At 37.9% G+C, this 14,528-nt stretch overlaps 1 protein-coding gene across 4 annotated transcripts in view; it reads left to right on the top strand.

The window, feature by feature from the left end:
• RBM27 (RNA binding motif protein 27) overlaps window positions 1-14,528 on the top strand; it is a 91,539-nt gene that overhangs the window by 15,316 nt on the left and 61,695 nt on the right. For 2 of the 4 annotated variants that reach the window (XM_054488199.2, XM_054488197.2), the window contains exons 2-6: window positions 942-1,060; window positions 5,346-5,470; window positions 10,907-10,998; window positions 11,677-11,870; window positions 12,650-12,910. In XM_054488199.2, the coding sequence (XP_054344174.1) occupies window positions 942-1,060; window positions 5,346-5,470; window positions 10,907-10,998; window positions 11,677-11,870; window positions 12,650-12,910 (791 nt within the window). Of the gene's footprint in view, window positions 1-941; window positions 1,061-5,345; window positions 5,471-10,906; window positions 10,999-11,676; window positions 11,871-12,646; window positions 12,911-14,528 lie in introns of all 4 variants that reach the window. The other 2 variants (XM_054488196.2, XM_054488198.2) reach the window with 1 other exon arrangement.

Below are 14,528 nucleotides of genomic sequence, written 5' to 3' on the forward strand. Positions count from 1 at the left end.
GCACCCAGCCTGAATGTTTTCATTTTACCTTCATAACCTGACTGTGAAGGATATGTGTTATTTATGTATTCATCAGGAAGCCTAGAATATTTTATATATGTGTATGTATATATATATATATGTTTACAACAAGAAAACTTTTAGTTTCATGTGATGTACATAAAACCTCGAGTCTGACAGATTACTATACATCAGGAGTTGACAACCCAAGGATTATGAGCTGTCCTGGAATAGGAGATGATTTTGAGTGTCAATGTTGGATTACTTACTAGAAAAAATGTGAAGTAGATAAAGGTTATCTCTGCTGTCCTTTCACCACTTCTCTTTTCCTTTCTGTTTCTAACTCCTAGATCTTTTCTTTCTTTCTTATAGCTGCTAAAGCATTTGCCAATAATATTTAAATGCCATTCTTTTCGTGTTCTTATTTTTTAAAAAGATCTTTAAGATACTCATTGAGATTAGCAAAAGGGCTGATAGCCATTTTTAGATACTGGTGCCTAGGGAGAGGTGTCTTGAGGAGAGGAGAAAGTTTTTCCATCACTTCCCTTCCTTTTGCTCATTAATCACCTGGAACAGATAGTTCCTGAAGGTGTTATTGACAGTGCTTCTATAGCTGGGAGCCAAACAGCAACTTAGGGGTCAGTTGCCACTCTTTGCCTATTATCATTGAGAGAACAAATAAATGTAGAGCTCGCCCAAGATCCTTGGTATATTTAGAACCTCAAAAATAGAAGACATACTAGTCATTTTGTAGAAATAAATGCAAAAGGAAAATCTCACAGTATGTATATGTTTATTATAAAAGTTGCCTGTGTTTGTGGTCACTTTTTAGAATAGAGTTTTGATTTCTCATTTTCCAAAATAAGGGTGACTTCATTAATAACACTACTGTTTGATAAAAAGTGTTTTTTAAAATTTTTGTTTTCTCTTTGTCTAACTAGATGTGATGCTGATCCTTCAGCCTTAGCCAACTATGTTGTAGCACTGGTCAAGAAGGACAAACCTGAGAAAGAATTAAAAGCCTTTTGTGCTGATCAACTTGATGTCTTTTTACAAAAAGGTAATTATTATGGGCCTTCAATCGAGTATTGAAGTAAAGATTTTCAATTTAAAACTTCCTGAAAAGTCTTGGAGATATAAGCTTGATAGGAAAGAAAGTAGTCAGAGTCCTTTGAATACTTGAATATACCCATTCATACTTAATTATTTATCATGTTTTGTTAGAACTGGTTTTTTTCCCTTTCCTTCTTTGCTGCTTTCCTCTATTGAGGCAATGGCAGCTCTAATGCTTTTTAGATGATTAGGTCTTTTGCAGCTTTTGACAGAGCCTACTTGATGATTGAGGGGTAACAGTTTAAGAATAATGAAGCTGCTTATTCTTGGTGTTCATTAAGATGATGAGCTCATCAGTTTTTTTCCCCTCTTGGATGGGGCTTCTTAATATCCAAGAAGAGATGTGTATGATCCTCTTCTCTTTGTGCCTTTAACTTTTCATCTTCTTACCAAATCCGTTTCCATAGTCTACAGAGCTTCCTAAGGTTTCCCCTGTTGCCTCTCTGACCTTATCTCCTATCATTCCCCCTCACTTGTTCCACTCTAGCCACATTGACCACCTGTTTTTTGAATTATGGCAAACATGTTCCCAACTCAGGCCCTTTGAACTCATTTTACCCTTGCCTGAAACATGGATTCTTCTCTCGCTTCTTTCTGGTCTCTTCAAATGTCATCTTCTGAAAGCAGTTTCCCCTGAGTGCTCTACATACAGTGTAGTATACTCCATGCCTGCATCCACTCTCCTCCTTCCAACCCTGTTTTGTTTTATTTTTCTTTTTTATTTATTTATTTTTATATCTGTGTATTTTTATTTTTGTAGTGTTGGGGTCTCACTTTGTTGCCCAGGCTGATCCTTGAACTTCTTGTCTCAAGCAACTGCCCCACCTTGGCATCCCAAAGTGCTGGGATTACAAGGCATGAGCCCCTGTGCCTGACTCCTGTTTTGTTGTTTTCATGGCAGTTGTCACCACCTGTCATAGGTTTATTTGCCTGTTTATCTGTCTCTCTACCCTTTGTTTGCCTTTTGTTTGGTTGAGAGTGGAGACTTGGAACCTACAGTACTTGGTACGTGGAAGATGTTCAGTAAATATTGTTGAATGGGCCAGGCGCGGTGGCTCACGCCTGTAATCCCAGCACTTTGGGAGGCCGAAGCGGGTGGGTCATGAGGTCAAGAGATCGAGACCATCCTGGCCGACATGGTGAAACCCTATCTCTACTAAAAATACAAAATTAGCTGGGTGTGGTGGCGTGCGCCTGTAGTCCCAGCTACTCGGGAGACTGAGGCAGGAGAATTGCTTGAACCCAGCAGGCGGAGGTTGCAGTGAGCCAAGATCGCGCCACTGCATTCCAGCCTGGGCAACTGAGCGAGACTCCATCTCAAAAAAAAAAAAAAAATATATATGTATATATATAGTTGAATGGATGGATAGGAATGTGAATGATACACAATTTATCAGTTGATTTAGCTATTGCTGATGAGAAGATATCATTTAAAATAAGTATTTACTGAGAAGGAGAAAAGTAAGAATGGCTTCTCAGTCTAAAACATAGGATTACATATTTTTTCATGCATTTTACAGCTCTGTAGAAACAAAGCAATACTGACAGAATTTTTTCCCACTACAACTACTTAAATAATTCCTCCCCAGTACAGATGTTTTCTTTTCTAAATGTGTTAACTTACATTACTTGATTTACATTAAAGATGAGTCTTGTGAAATGTAGGGCCATGAAAAAAGAGAAAGCAAAACATATTTGGGGTAAAAGGCCAAATGAATTTTGTTTAGACGTCTAAGAATTCTTTGTTATAAAACGTTAGAAAGGATTGGCTGGGTGCAGTGGCTCACGCCTGTAATCCCAGCACTTTGGGGGGCCGAGGTGGGTGGATCCTGAGGTCAGGAGATTGAGACCGTCCTGGCTAACAGGGTGAAAACCCCGTCTTTACTAAAAAAAATACAAAAAAACTAGCCGGGCATGGTGGTGGGCGCCTGTAGTCCCAGCTACTCAGGAGGCCTGGGCAATAGAGCAAGACTCCATCTCAAAAAAAAAAAAAAGTTAGAAAGGATTTTAGTAATTAAAAAAAAATTACATAGGTAATATATATGAGAAGGAACTATACACTACATTTTTAAAAGGATAAGAAAATAAGTAACCATAAATTTGCCACCAGAGAGAAAATCACTGTTATCAGCTTGTGTGTGTCTTTCTAGACTAGCACTGTCCAGTAGAACTTTGTGCATATGGTCTATATCTGTACTTTCCATTTCAGTAGCCATTAGCCACATGTGGCTTTTGAGCACTTGATATCTGGTAAATAGGCCAGAGAAATTGATTTTTTTTTTTTTTTTTGAGACAGAGTTTCGCTCTTGTTGCCCAGGCTGGAGTGCAATGGTACAATCTCAGCTCACTGCAACCTCTACCTCCTGGGCTCAAGCAATTCTCCTGCCTCAGCCTCTTGAGTAGCTGGAATTACAGGCATGCACCACCACACCTGGCTAATTTTTGTATTTTTAGTAGACAGGGTTTCACCATGTTGGCCAGGTTGGTCTCAAACTCCTGGCCTCAAGTTATCACCCGCCTCGGCCTCCCAAAGTGCTGGGATTACAGGCGTGAGCCATTGCGCTTGGCCAGAAATTGATTTTTAAATTTAATTTTAATTAATTTAAACTCAAATTTAAAGAGCTACATGTGGCTAGTGGCTACTATATTGGACAGTGCAACTGTAGACTTATGTCTATGTTTATATTGCATCTTAAAATAGTATTAAGTGAACATACTCTTTTATAATAATATATAATATTTTTAAAATTTTATAGTGTACTTTGAAGATTGTTTTTATTTTTATTTATTTTTAATTTTCCCAAACTCTTTGGTTTCCCAGAGAATATTGTTTAATAGTAGATGTTTATCTTTGCTTTTTAAAAATTGAGCTATGTGTCTTTCAGATTACAAAAGAAAATAACATGTTATAAATTGTTTTAAATAGTAAGTGAAAGTATTCTGATTATAGAGGCTTTTGAAGGGTCTGATTATTGTCTTAAGTTTATATGTAATAGTTAATGAGAGCTAACAGTTATATAATCATGGAAAAATGCTCACTACACAAATTAGTAGTGTAAAGAAATTTATAAGAAGATGTTTTTCTGTAGGAAAGATAACATTTTAGAAATAGCTTTTGTGTAAAAGATGTAATAATTGCCATGTAAGCAGAGTTTGTGTTGTGCTTTTAATACGCTCTTTAGCTGTTTCTTAGGGTAGGACCAATCAAAGTTATTTAGATTTGGTTTTAATAAGACATAGGCTGGATGTGGTGGCTCATGCCTGTAATCCCAGCACTTTGGGAGGCCGAGGCAGGCAGATCACCTGAGGTCAGGTGTTCAAGACCAGCTTGGCCAACATGGTGAAACCCCGTCTCTACTAAAAATACAAAAATTAGCTGGGCGTGGTGGCACATGTAATCCCACCTACTCAGGAGGCCGAGGCAGGAGAATCACTTGAACCCAGGAGGCGGAGGTTGCTGTGAGCTGAGATCGCACCACTGCACTCCAGCCTGGGAAACAGAGCAAGACTCTGTCTCAAAAACAAACAAACAAAAAAAAGCAGTATAAATATTTGACATTAATACTTTTAGTAAATTCATCTGGTTCTCCCATTCAGTTGTCTGAGGAAGTTTCAAACAGAACACTCTTTAAGTAAAACACAAAAAGTTAGTTTCATATAATTTTCATATCAATAAATATTTAACTGATTAAAAAAAATTTTCGGTTAAGTTCTTTGAGTTGGCAGTGCCTTTAATCCAACAATATAAAGGTATACCATGAAAGTCTCTTACCTGTTTTACATCCACCGCATTCCCACCTACAGTACACAATTTTGTCAGTTTTTATTTTTTTCAGTTTCTTTATGCAGATAGATAGAAACACATATAAATATATACTGTTATTTCTTTGAGATCAGGTATTATCAGTATTCTTTCTTTTTATAGCTGCCGTGTACTCTGTTGTATAGATGTCCCATAGTTTAACTAGTCTCTTATTCATGGAAATTTTAGTTGTTTCCGATCTTTTGCTATTACATACTCCAACAAATAATCTTACATATATATCATTTTGCAAGTAGGTCAGAAGGATTTAAAAACCTGAAAGTGGGATTCTCTTCCATAAGGTAGGACTCATTTTTAGTCCTACTGGCAGTGTACAAGATGTCCTGTTTTCCTGAGCTTTGCTGACAATGTGTTGTCAAATTTTTGTTTTTTGTTTGCGCAATATGTAAATGTTATTTCTTCTCCTTAGAAACTTCAGGTTTTGTGGACAAACTATTCGAAAGTCTCTATACTAAGAACTACCTTCCACTTTTGGAACCAGTAAAGCCTGAGCCAAAACCACTAGTCCAAGAAAAAGAAGAAATTAAAGAAGAGGTAATGTAAATTTTTTCTCCTGCTTTTGGGGACCTCTTAGATCCTGTCACCAGTATCCTTAGTTGGAAGTTGAGCCTTTTAAAAGTAATTGTGTATTGATTCAAGTTTCCGGATTTTAGGCATGGTACAGATTCTTCATCAGGATTTCGTAGTTGCTTGGACTGAAGAGTTGAAAAGTTTCAGATAGCTTGTTTAGAGATCCAAGAAATATTTTAGTAATATTGAGGAAGTCAGAGAAATCTTATCTAGTGACTTTTAGAAAAAGAAAACTTGGTTAAATATAGAGAGATTGACTGAAAGTGAACTGTTAACAAATCCTCAAGAGAAATCATTAGGTAACACATTTTCATGTATATGGAGAAACCAGTTTCACTTTTTGATTATATAGAGTTTTAAAAAATAGTTAATGTAATTGTGAACATCACTGTCAACATTGGAAAGAGGATTTTAAAAATGTTTTTATGATATTGAAGTATGAAAACATGGTTATAGATGGTAACCTAATTGTTTGAGCCAAGAAGGAAATTTTACAGAGTTCTTTGTACTTCCTTTTATATGCAGACAATATAGTATAGAAGAATGTGGATTCTGTAATCAGGTTGCATGAGTTAAAATAACAGCTCTACAAGTTAACTTCTCTGTCTCACTTTGATATCAGTAAAATGAGGATCAGAGTAGTACTTATTGAGGATTAAGTGAAATTATGTATGTATGTGTGTGTATATATATATATATATATATAGTTTTTAGTCCAGTGCCTGGCACATAAATGTTGGTTATCATGCAGAAATATTTCCCAATATTTATTTTTATTACATTTATTCTGAAGGTAAAATGAATTTTTAATTTAGAAATAATTTTGAACTTAAATAAAAATTACAATAGGCCGGGCATGGTGGCTCATGCCTGTAATCCCAGTACTTTGGGAGGCCTAGGTGGGCGGATCACCTGAGGTCAGAAGTTTGAAATCAGCCTGGCCAACATGCAAAACCCTGCCTCTACTAAAAATACAAAATATTAGTTGGGCGTAGTGGCAGGCGTCTGTAATCCCAGTTACTTGGGAGGCTGAGGCAGGAGAATCGCTTGAACCCGTGCAGTGGAGGTTGCAGTGAGCCGAGATCGTACTGTTGCACTCCAGCCTGGGCAACAAGAGCAAAACTTTGCCTCAGAAAGAAAAAAAAAAATTACAAGAATAATACCCAAAACACCCATATGACGTCTATCTAGATAAACTTTTTTTTTTGGTAGAGATGGAGTCTCCTTATGTTGCCCAGGTTGGTCTCGAACTCCCACCTCTGCCTCCCAAAGCTCTGGGGTTATAGGTGGTCTAGATATACTTAATGAAAATTTGCCCCATCTGCTCTCTTTAAATATCCATATGATTTTTTTCTCAGTCATTTGAGTAGTGAGTCACATACTTCATGTCTTTTCACCCCTAAGTAAAGTACTTCAGTGTGTATTTCCTACGAATAAGGAATATTCTCTTAGGTAACTATGATACTGTGATCAAGTTCAGTAAATTTAACATCCATATAGTGCTTTAATGTATTATCTGTATTCAATTTTATCAATTGATCAAGCAATGTCCTTTTTTTATTTCCTTTTAAAAAAGTTTTTTGTTGTTGTTAAAGAGACAGGGTTTCACTATGTTGCCCAGGCTGGTCTTGAACTCCTGAGCTTAAGCGATCCTCCTGACTTGGCCTCCTGAAGTGCTGGGAGTACAGGCATGAGCCACTGCACCCAGTCCCAAGTGTTTCTTTTTTATAGCATGTTCTTTTCCTCTCCATTTTCAGGATTGATTCTAAGGATTAGGTGTCACTTAGTTATCATTTCCAATTCATTTTTAAATGCTAGGCTGATTGACCTGATCCAACATTAAAAGAAAAATGTGGCTATATTTGTGAAGATCAACTGAGACTGCTGTCTGTTTTTTCTTTTTATATCATGCCCTGTAATTATCTCATCAAGTTCTCTCAAAATTGGAGAGGCTTGTTGAATGTGTCTTCAAGTACTGGAAATAGGAAGAAACCTTTCTGTTTTTTACCTTTCTGTTTTTTTTTTTTTTTTTTTTTGAGATGGAGTCCACTCCATTGCCCAGGTTGGAGTGCAGTGGTGCCATCTCAGCTCACTGCAACTTCCACTTCCTGGGTTCAAGCGATTCTTCTGCCTCAGCCTCCCAAGTAGCTGGGATTACAGGCATGTGCCACCATGCCTGGCTAATTTTTGTATTTTTGGTAGAGACGGGGTTTCACCATATTGGCCAGGCTGGTCTTGAACTCCTGACCTCGTGGTCCACCCACCTCAGCCTCCTAAAGTGCTGGAATTACAGGGGTGAGCCACCGCGCCTGGCCACCTTTCTGGTTTTTTTTAGACAGAGTCTCATTCTGTCACCCAGGGTGGAGTGCAGTGGCGCAATCTTGGCCCATTGCAATCTCTACCTTTCACGTTCAGGCGATTATTTTGCTTCAGCCTCCTGGGTAGCTGGGATTATAGGCCCTGCCACCAAGCCTGCCTAATTTTTTTTTTTCTTTTTAGTAGAGATGGGGTTTCACCAAGTTGGCCAGGCTGGTCTTAAACTCCTGACCTCAAGTGACCTGCTTGCCTCGGCCTCCCAAAGTGCTGGGATTATAGGCATGAGCCACTGTGCCAGGGCTGGAAGAAACCTTTCTTGAGTACTTTCTTAGACATTTTTCTTTGGTACTTTATAGTATATAATTTTTGGTCTATGGTATAGATTATGTTTTTTATAAGTTAAAATTTTTTGTGACGTGTTTTTTACAGTCATTGAATTTCAGTGGTTTAGATGTATCTGTTTGAAAGGCAGCTGATTTGAATATAAGAGAAAATTTGCATTATCTTGAGTTTATTTATTTTTTTGAGATGGAGTTTCATTCTTGTTGCCCAGGCTGGAGTGCAATGGTGTAGTCTCAGCTCACTGTCACCTCCACCTCCTGGATTCAAGCGATTCTCCTGCCTCAGTCTCCCAAGTAGCTGGGATTACAGGTGCCCACCACCACTCCTGGCTAATTTTTTTGTATTTTTAGTAGAGACGGAGTTTCACCACATTGGCCAGGCTGGTCTTGAACACCTGACCTCAGGTGATTCACCTGCCTCAGCCTCCCAAAGTGCTGGGATTACAGGTGTGAGCCACCGCACCCAGCCTGTCTTGAGTTTTGAAAGAACAGTGTAAAAAAAAAACAAAACTGTTATACTATCTTGTTTGTATCTTTGTAGATACAATTTTGAGAATTGTGAAAAATGGATAATGCCAGTTTCTGTGTAGAGCTACCCCAACTGACAGCTTTCCGGCATTTCTCATTTTCTAAGTTTTATACATAACTTAATTGTAATTGCTGAAATAAATTATAGTTCATTTAGTAGTGCATAAACATAATTGTTTATAGTATTTCTGTTAGATAATAGAGTAGGAAAGGAGTCTGAGGTGGCACACATCTTTGGCTAATTGTCTTTTTCTGGTCTGTGCTTAGTTGCTCTGAACAGGGTATAGAGAAGCAAATCTATGGATTACCCATTTTAACTTTCTTCCTTGGTCTTCGGCTACATTGGGTTCCATTAGTGGTTTTCTAATTAGACTATTGATCACCAGGGTAAGAGAATTTGGATCATTGGCACCAACTCATCCTGCCTCTGGAAAAACAACTTGGTAGACATGTGCCATGATTTATGAAGCACACTGTTTTCATTTCCTGTTTTCTTTACCTCATCTTTTTCCTTAAATTTTATTTTGTGAAGAAATTCGGTCATTTGTCCTGTAGAGTTTTTTACTGTCTGGATTTTGCTGTCTGCATCCCAGTGGAATAATACATCCTCTGTATTTCCTGTGAATTAGGATAGAGAATGATTTTTAAATGTAGTCTAGTGACTGTGTAGTGATTTTGCTGCCATATGGTTGCCATATTGTGGCTGCCATTTTATGTTGCCTGAATTTTATTAAATTATTATCTCCTAAGTCCATTCACTCACTTCCTGATTTGTGTATTTGTCAGTGAGTTTCTCCATTAGATAGGTATTTGTTTAACTCTTGCAAATGACTTTATTTCACCTTTCTCTAGTAAAGACTATATATTCGGTTTGAGATAAACTTGTTCAAAGACAATAAAAAAAGTCACTGGTTCTCCAGGAGGCAGAGGTTGCAGTGAGCCGAGATCGCCCCACTGCACTCCAACGTGGGTGACAGAGTGAGACTCGGTCTCAAAAAAACAAAAGAATAAAATAAAAAAATAAAAATTACTGTTCTCTTTGTATTTCTGGTCAATTTTGACGGTTAGGCTTTAAGAGAAAGCCTTAACATTTCCATTAGTTCCAATACCATTTTTCCGTAGTTTACATGAATTACTTAGTTTTATAGCATTCATTAATTTAACCATTTTTTCCTAAAACGTTTCCTGTGGAATAAATCTGAAGAGCTACTCAAATGAATTATGTATGTATATATATTTCATAATGAGGAAAACGTAACCGTTTTAACCGTTTTACTATATGGTACTTAAGAGATTTGCTGTTTTAATTTGAAGAATGAATTGTTTATACTTTTCCTACACTACCATTCCCTACTTTCAATTAACATTAAAAAATTAACATACTGCTTGTTGAAGTAATCTGAGCATCTTTTTTATTTCTGCTGTTGCCTGACTCTTTTGGCTATGAATTGACTTTATTTTTTCAGTGTATTTACTCGTGCCCTCTCTTGCACCAGAAATATTATCAGGTAGATGGACATGTTTCATAATTTATAGAGGGACCATTCTTTTTTTTTTTTTTTTTTTTTTTTTGAGACAAAGTCTCATGTTGCCCAGGCTGGAGCACAGTGGCATGATCTCGGCTCACTGCAACCTCCACCTCCTGGGTTCAAACGATTCTCCTGCCTCAGCCTCCCGAGTAGCTGGGACTACAGGCATGTGCCACCACGCCTGGCTAATTTTTGTATTTTTAGTAGAGACAGGGTTTCACCATGTTGGCCGTGCTGGTCTCGAACTCCTGACCTCAAGTGATCTGCCCGCCCCGGCCATCCAAAGTGCTGGGATTATAGGTGTGAATCACTGCGCCCGGCCAAGAGGGACCATTCTTATTTCTTTTTTTGTTTGTTTTTGAGAAGGGTCTCACTCTGTCACCCAGCCTCTGGTGCAGTGGTGTGATCATGGCTTAATGCAGCCTCAAACTTCTGGGTTCAAGCAGTCCTCCCATATCGGCTTCCTGAGTAGCTGGGACTACATACAGGTGCATGCCACCATGCCCAGCTAACTTATTTTATTTTTTATTTTTAGTAGAGATGGAGTCTCGCTGTGTTTCCCAGGCTGGTCTCAATATCCTGGCCTCAAGCAGTCTTCCCACCTGGACTTCCTAAAGTGTTGGGATTACAGGTGTGAGCCGCCGTGCCTGGCCCTGCTCTTACTTCTAATCAATATTTTCATATAGGTATTTCAGGAGCCAGCAGAGGAAGAACGAGATGGCAGAAAAAAGAAATATCCTAGTCCCCAGAAGACTCGTTCAGAATCTAGTGAACGAAGGTTTGTGTTTATCTTTAATTAGGAAGACATTGATAACTCACTTTTTAGTTGCCTTGCAAGGACATTAAAGGGATTTTTAATATATATACTAACTCCTCTCTCTGTAAACTCATTAAAGAAAGATGTTACCTTTCTTTCTTTCATTCTTTCTGTTTTTTGTCTTTTGTCTTACTTTCTGTTCCTTTTATAAACAGTCATTATTATGTGTTTTCCCCAAGGGCTCAGGGGTGGGAGCAGTCCCCTTAGAGAATATTAATGAAATGTTCCATTTGGTTAGGGGTGCTCAATATTAAAATCATCCAAGTCATTTTTTATGACAAGTAGTACAACTTGTATATTGAATCATCAACCTAACATCAAAAATTGGTCTTTGTTTAGGAAAACTTTGTTTTGAGCCTTTTTTCTTTTCTATCTCAAATTTTCTGTTTTCTCCTGCCCACCCCTCCGCATACTTTGGATTCACCTCTTTTTTCATTTCTCCCCACCCAGTATAATTGCAGAAGGGATGTTTTTTTCTCTGTATATATTTGATTAGAGGAATTATGTGGTAGTTTTGCAACTTTCTAAAAAAGCATAGATATGCATTTGGATGACCCAAGAGTAGTATTTATACTATAGATTTGTTTGCAGACTTGGTTTCTATAGCGTGCATATGGCTTTTATGTCTGTATATTATAGGACACGTGAGAAAAAAAGAGAAGACGGGAAGTGGAGAGACTATGACCGGTACTATGAGCGGAATGAATTGTACCGTGAGAAGTATGACTGGAGAAGAGGCAGGAGTAAGAGTCGGAGTAAGAGTCGAGGCCTGAGTCGTAGTAGAAGCCGAAGTAGGGGGCGCAGCAAAGACCGGGATCCAAATAGGAATGTTGGTGAGTAGATGAGTGTCCCCCTAAAAACTCTGTAGTTGTTTATCTGTCTCTATCACAAGGGTGCAAGAAATTCTGTTAAAGAAAGATGTACCTTTAATATGTCTGAGCAGTGTAAAAACTGGAATTGTCTCAAGAAACTCAATATTCATTTTGTTAGAAAACAGGGCTCTATTCTGGGGATGGAGTCAAGGGAGTTTGATTAAAAAGGAGCTATTCGAGTGTATCATTGTACATGTCTAGACTTAACTCATTTTGTATAATGGATACAAATATCCTTTAATCAATAAAGCTATCACGTGAGGAAGAGGGTTGCCTGCTTTTCTTTTTTGTTTGTTTGGTTTTCTAAAAGTAATTGATTTGCTGTAAGGGTGCTTGAAGTTTATAAAATTAAATGGATAAAATAAGTAGATTATTGGGATCCCAGCCACTCATTTTCTGAGATACAAGTTTGAAAGTCAGTTCTTAGATAACCTTCTTATTAAATATCTGTGGAGAAGCTGACTCTCAGCTTAAGTCATTAACTCTCATTCAGTTAAGCGTAACTGATGTTGATACTATAAAAGATGATTTTGCACAAGTTCTTGCCCAAGATATGTCACGTGTTGATGTCCCTGCTTTTAGGATATATTAATAAAGAGAGCAGTATGAAATATGGATAGCTAGATAAGTTTAATTCAACATTCTCATGTTTTCTCTTCTATGTGAGAAAATAAACATAGTTTAAGAACATGAAATATTTGATCTCTTTGTTTTCTGTTTTTAATTTTGTCTCCAAGCAGAGCACAGGGAAAGATCGAAGTTTAAGAGTGAAAGGAATGACCTAGAGAGTTCCTATGTGCCTGTGTCTGCACCACCTCCAAACTCTTCTGAGCAGTATTCCTCTGGGGCACAGTCTATTCCCAGCACTGTTACTGTGATCGCACCTGCTCACCACTCTGAAAACACAACTGAGAGTTGGTCTAATTACTATAACAATCATAGCTCTTCCAATTCTTTTGGTCGAAACCTACCACCAAAGAGGCGATGCAGAGATTATGATGGTAAAAATCACCACCTTTTCTCATATTGTGCCCAAAAGTACTAGCAGAGCAAATGTTGCATATATTGCATATCTTTTAGTTATAGTCCAGTTTATTTTATTTTATTTTATGTTATCTTATTTATTTTGAGACAGAGTCTCGCTCTGTCACCCAGGATGCAGTGCAGTGGCTCGATCTTGGCTCACTGCAACCTTCATCTCCCGGGTTCAAGCAGTTCTCCTGCCTCAGCCTCCCAAGTAGGCACCAACTCATGGGGAATGTTGTTTAATCTACACTCCCACTCACTTCTATGGCCTATATTATTTCAAGCAAGTCACACACAGGTGTGTGCCACCATGCCTGGCTAACTTTTGTGTTTTTAGTGGAGACAGGGTTTCACCATTTTGGTCAGGCTGGTCTCAAACTCCTGACCTCAGGTGATCTGCCTGCCTTGGCCTCCCAATGTGCTGGAATTATAGGTGTGAGCCACCGCACCATGCCTATACTCCAAATTTTGTCAAAAGGGATGAATGGGGAGGAGAATCTCTGTTTGATTTAATGGTTTGGCTCTCATTAAGAGAATATTTAAATTTTACCCTTTTTTAGTTTTTTTTGTTTTTTTGTTCTCATTGTTATTTCAAACACTGTATGCCATAGTATACCGTAAAATTTCATAGACGCTAGTAATTGTAATTTTTTAAAAGAATTTTATTTATTTATTTATTTATTTATTTTTGGAGACGGACTTGCTCTGTCCCCCAGGCTAGTGTGCAGTGGCACAATCTCGGCTCACTGCAGCCTCTGCCTCCCAAGTTCAAGTGATTTTCCTGCGTCAGCCTCCCAAGTAGCTGGGATTACAGGCGTGAGCCACCATGCCCGGCTAATTTTTTTATTAGTAGAGACGGGGTTTCACCATGTTGGTCAGACTAGTCTGGAACTCCTGACCTCAGGTGATCCACCTGCCTCAGCCTCCCAAAGTGCTGGGATTACAGGTGTGAGCCACCATGCCCAGCCAGGAATTGTCATTTTTTTGGGTAGTGTTTGCTGCTAGGAATTTGTAGAAGTTACTTACAAGTTTGATTTGCTGACTTTCCATTTGAATGAATGAATTGGTATGTGTGTATTTTAAATTTTTATTATGGAAGTATTTATATATTCATAAAAGCTGACAAAATGATATGCTTAACCCCAATGTATCCGTTACATCATTTAAATAGGCACCAACCCATGGGGAATGTTGTTTTAATGTATGCTCCCACTCACTTCTGTGGCCTGTATTATTTCAAGCAAGTCACAGACATCATAATTTTTTTCTATAAATATAGAATGCGTATGTTTTTACATTTTACTTATTTTAAAGTAGGGAATAGAGTCAAATTATAATTCAAGAATTACCTCATTCTTGCCCTAATCTCTCAGCCATAGAATATTCCTTCCCAAGGCCGACGTAATGTTACCAATTTGTTGTTTATCTTTCCAAACATAGTCTGTGCATATGTACATAAGTAAATACACATGTTTTCCCCACATTTTTAACATAAATACTAGTATGCTACTCATACTTCTGCATAATGTTTTTTCAGTTAACAGTATTTCTTGGCATTCATCCTATGTTAAAACATAGAGAGCTTCCTCAGTA

Source organism: Pongo pygmaeus, chromosome 4 (genome assembly GCF_028885625.2).
Source record: "Pongo pygmaeus isolate AG05252 chromosome 4, NHGRI_mPonPyg2-v2.0_pri, whole genome shotgun sequence".
Lineage (NCBI taxonomy): Eukaryota > Metazoa > Chordata > Mammalia > Primates > Hominidae > Pongo > Pongo pygmaeus.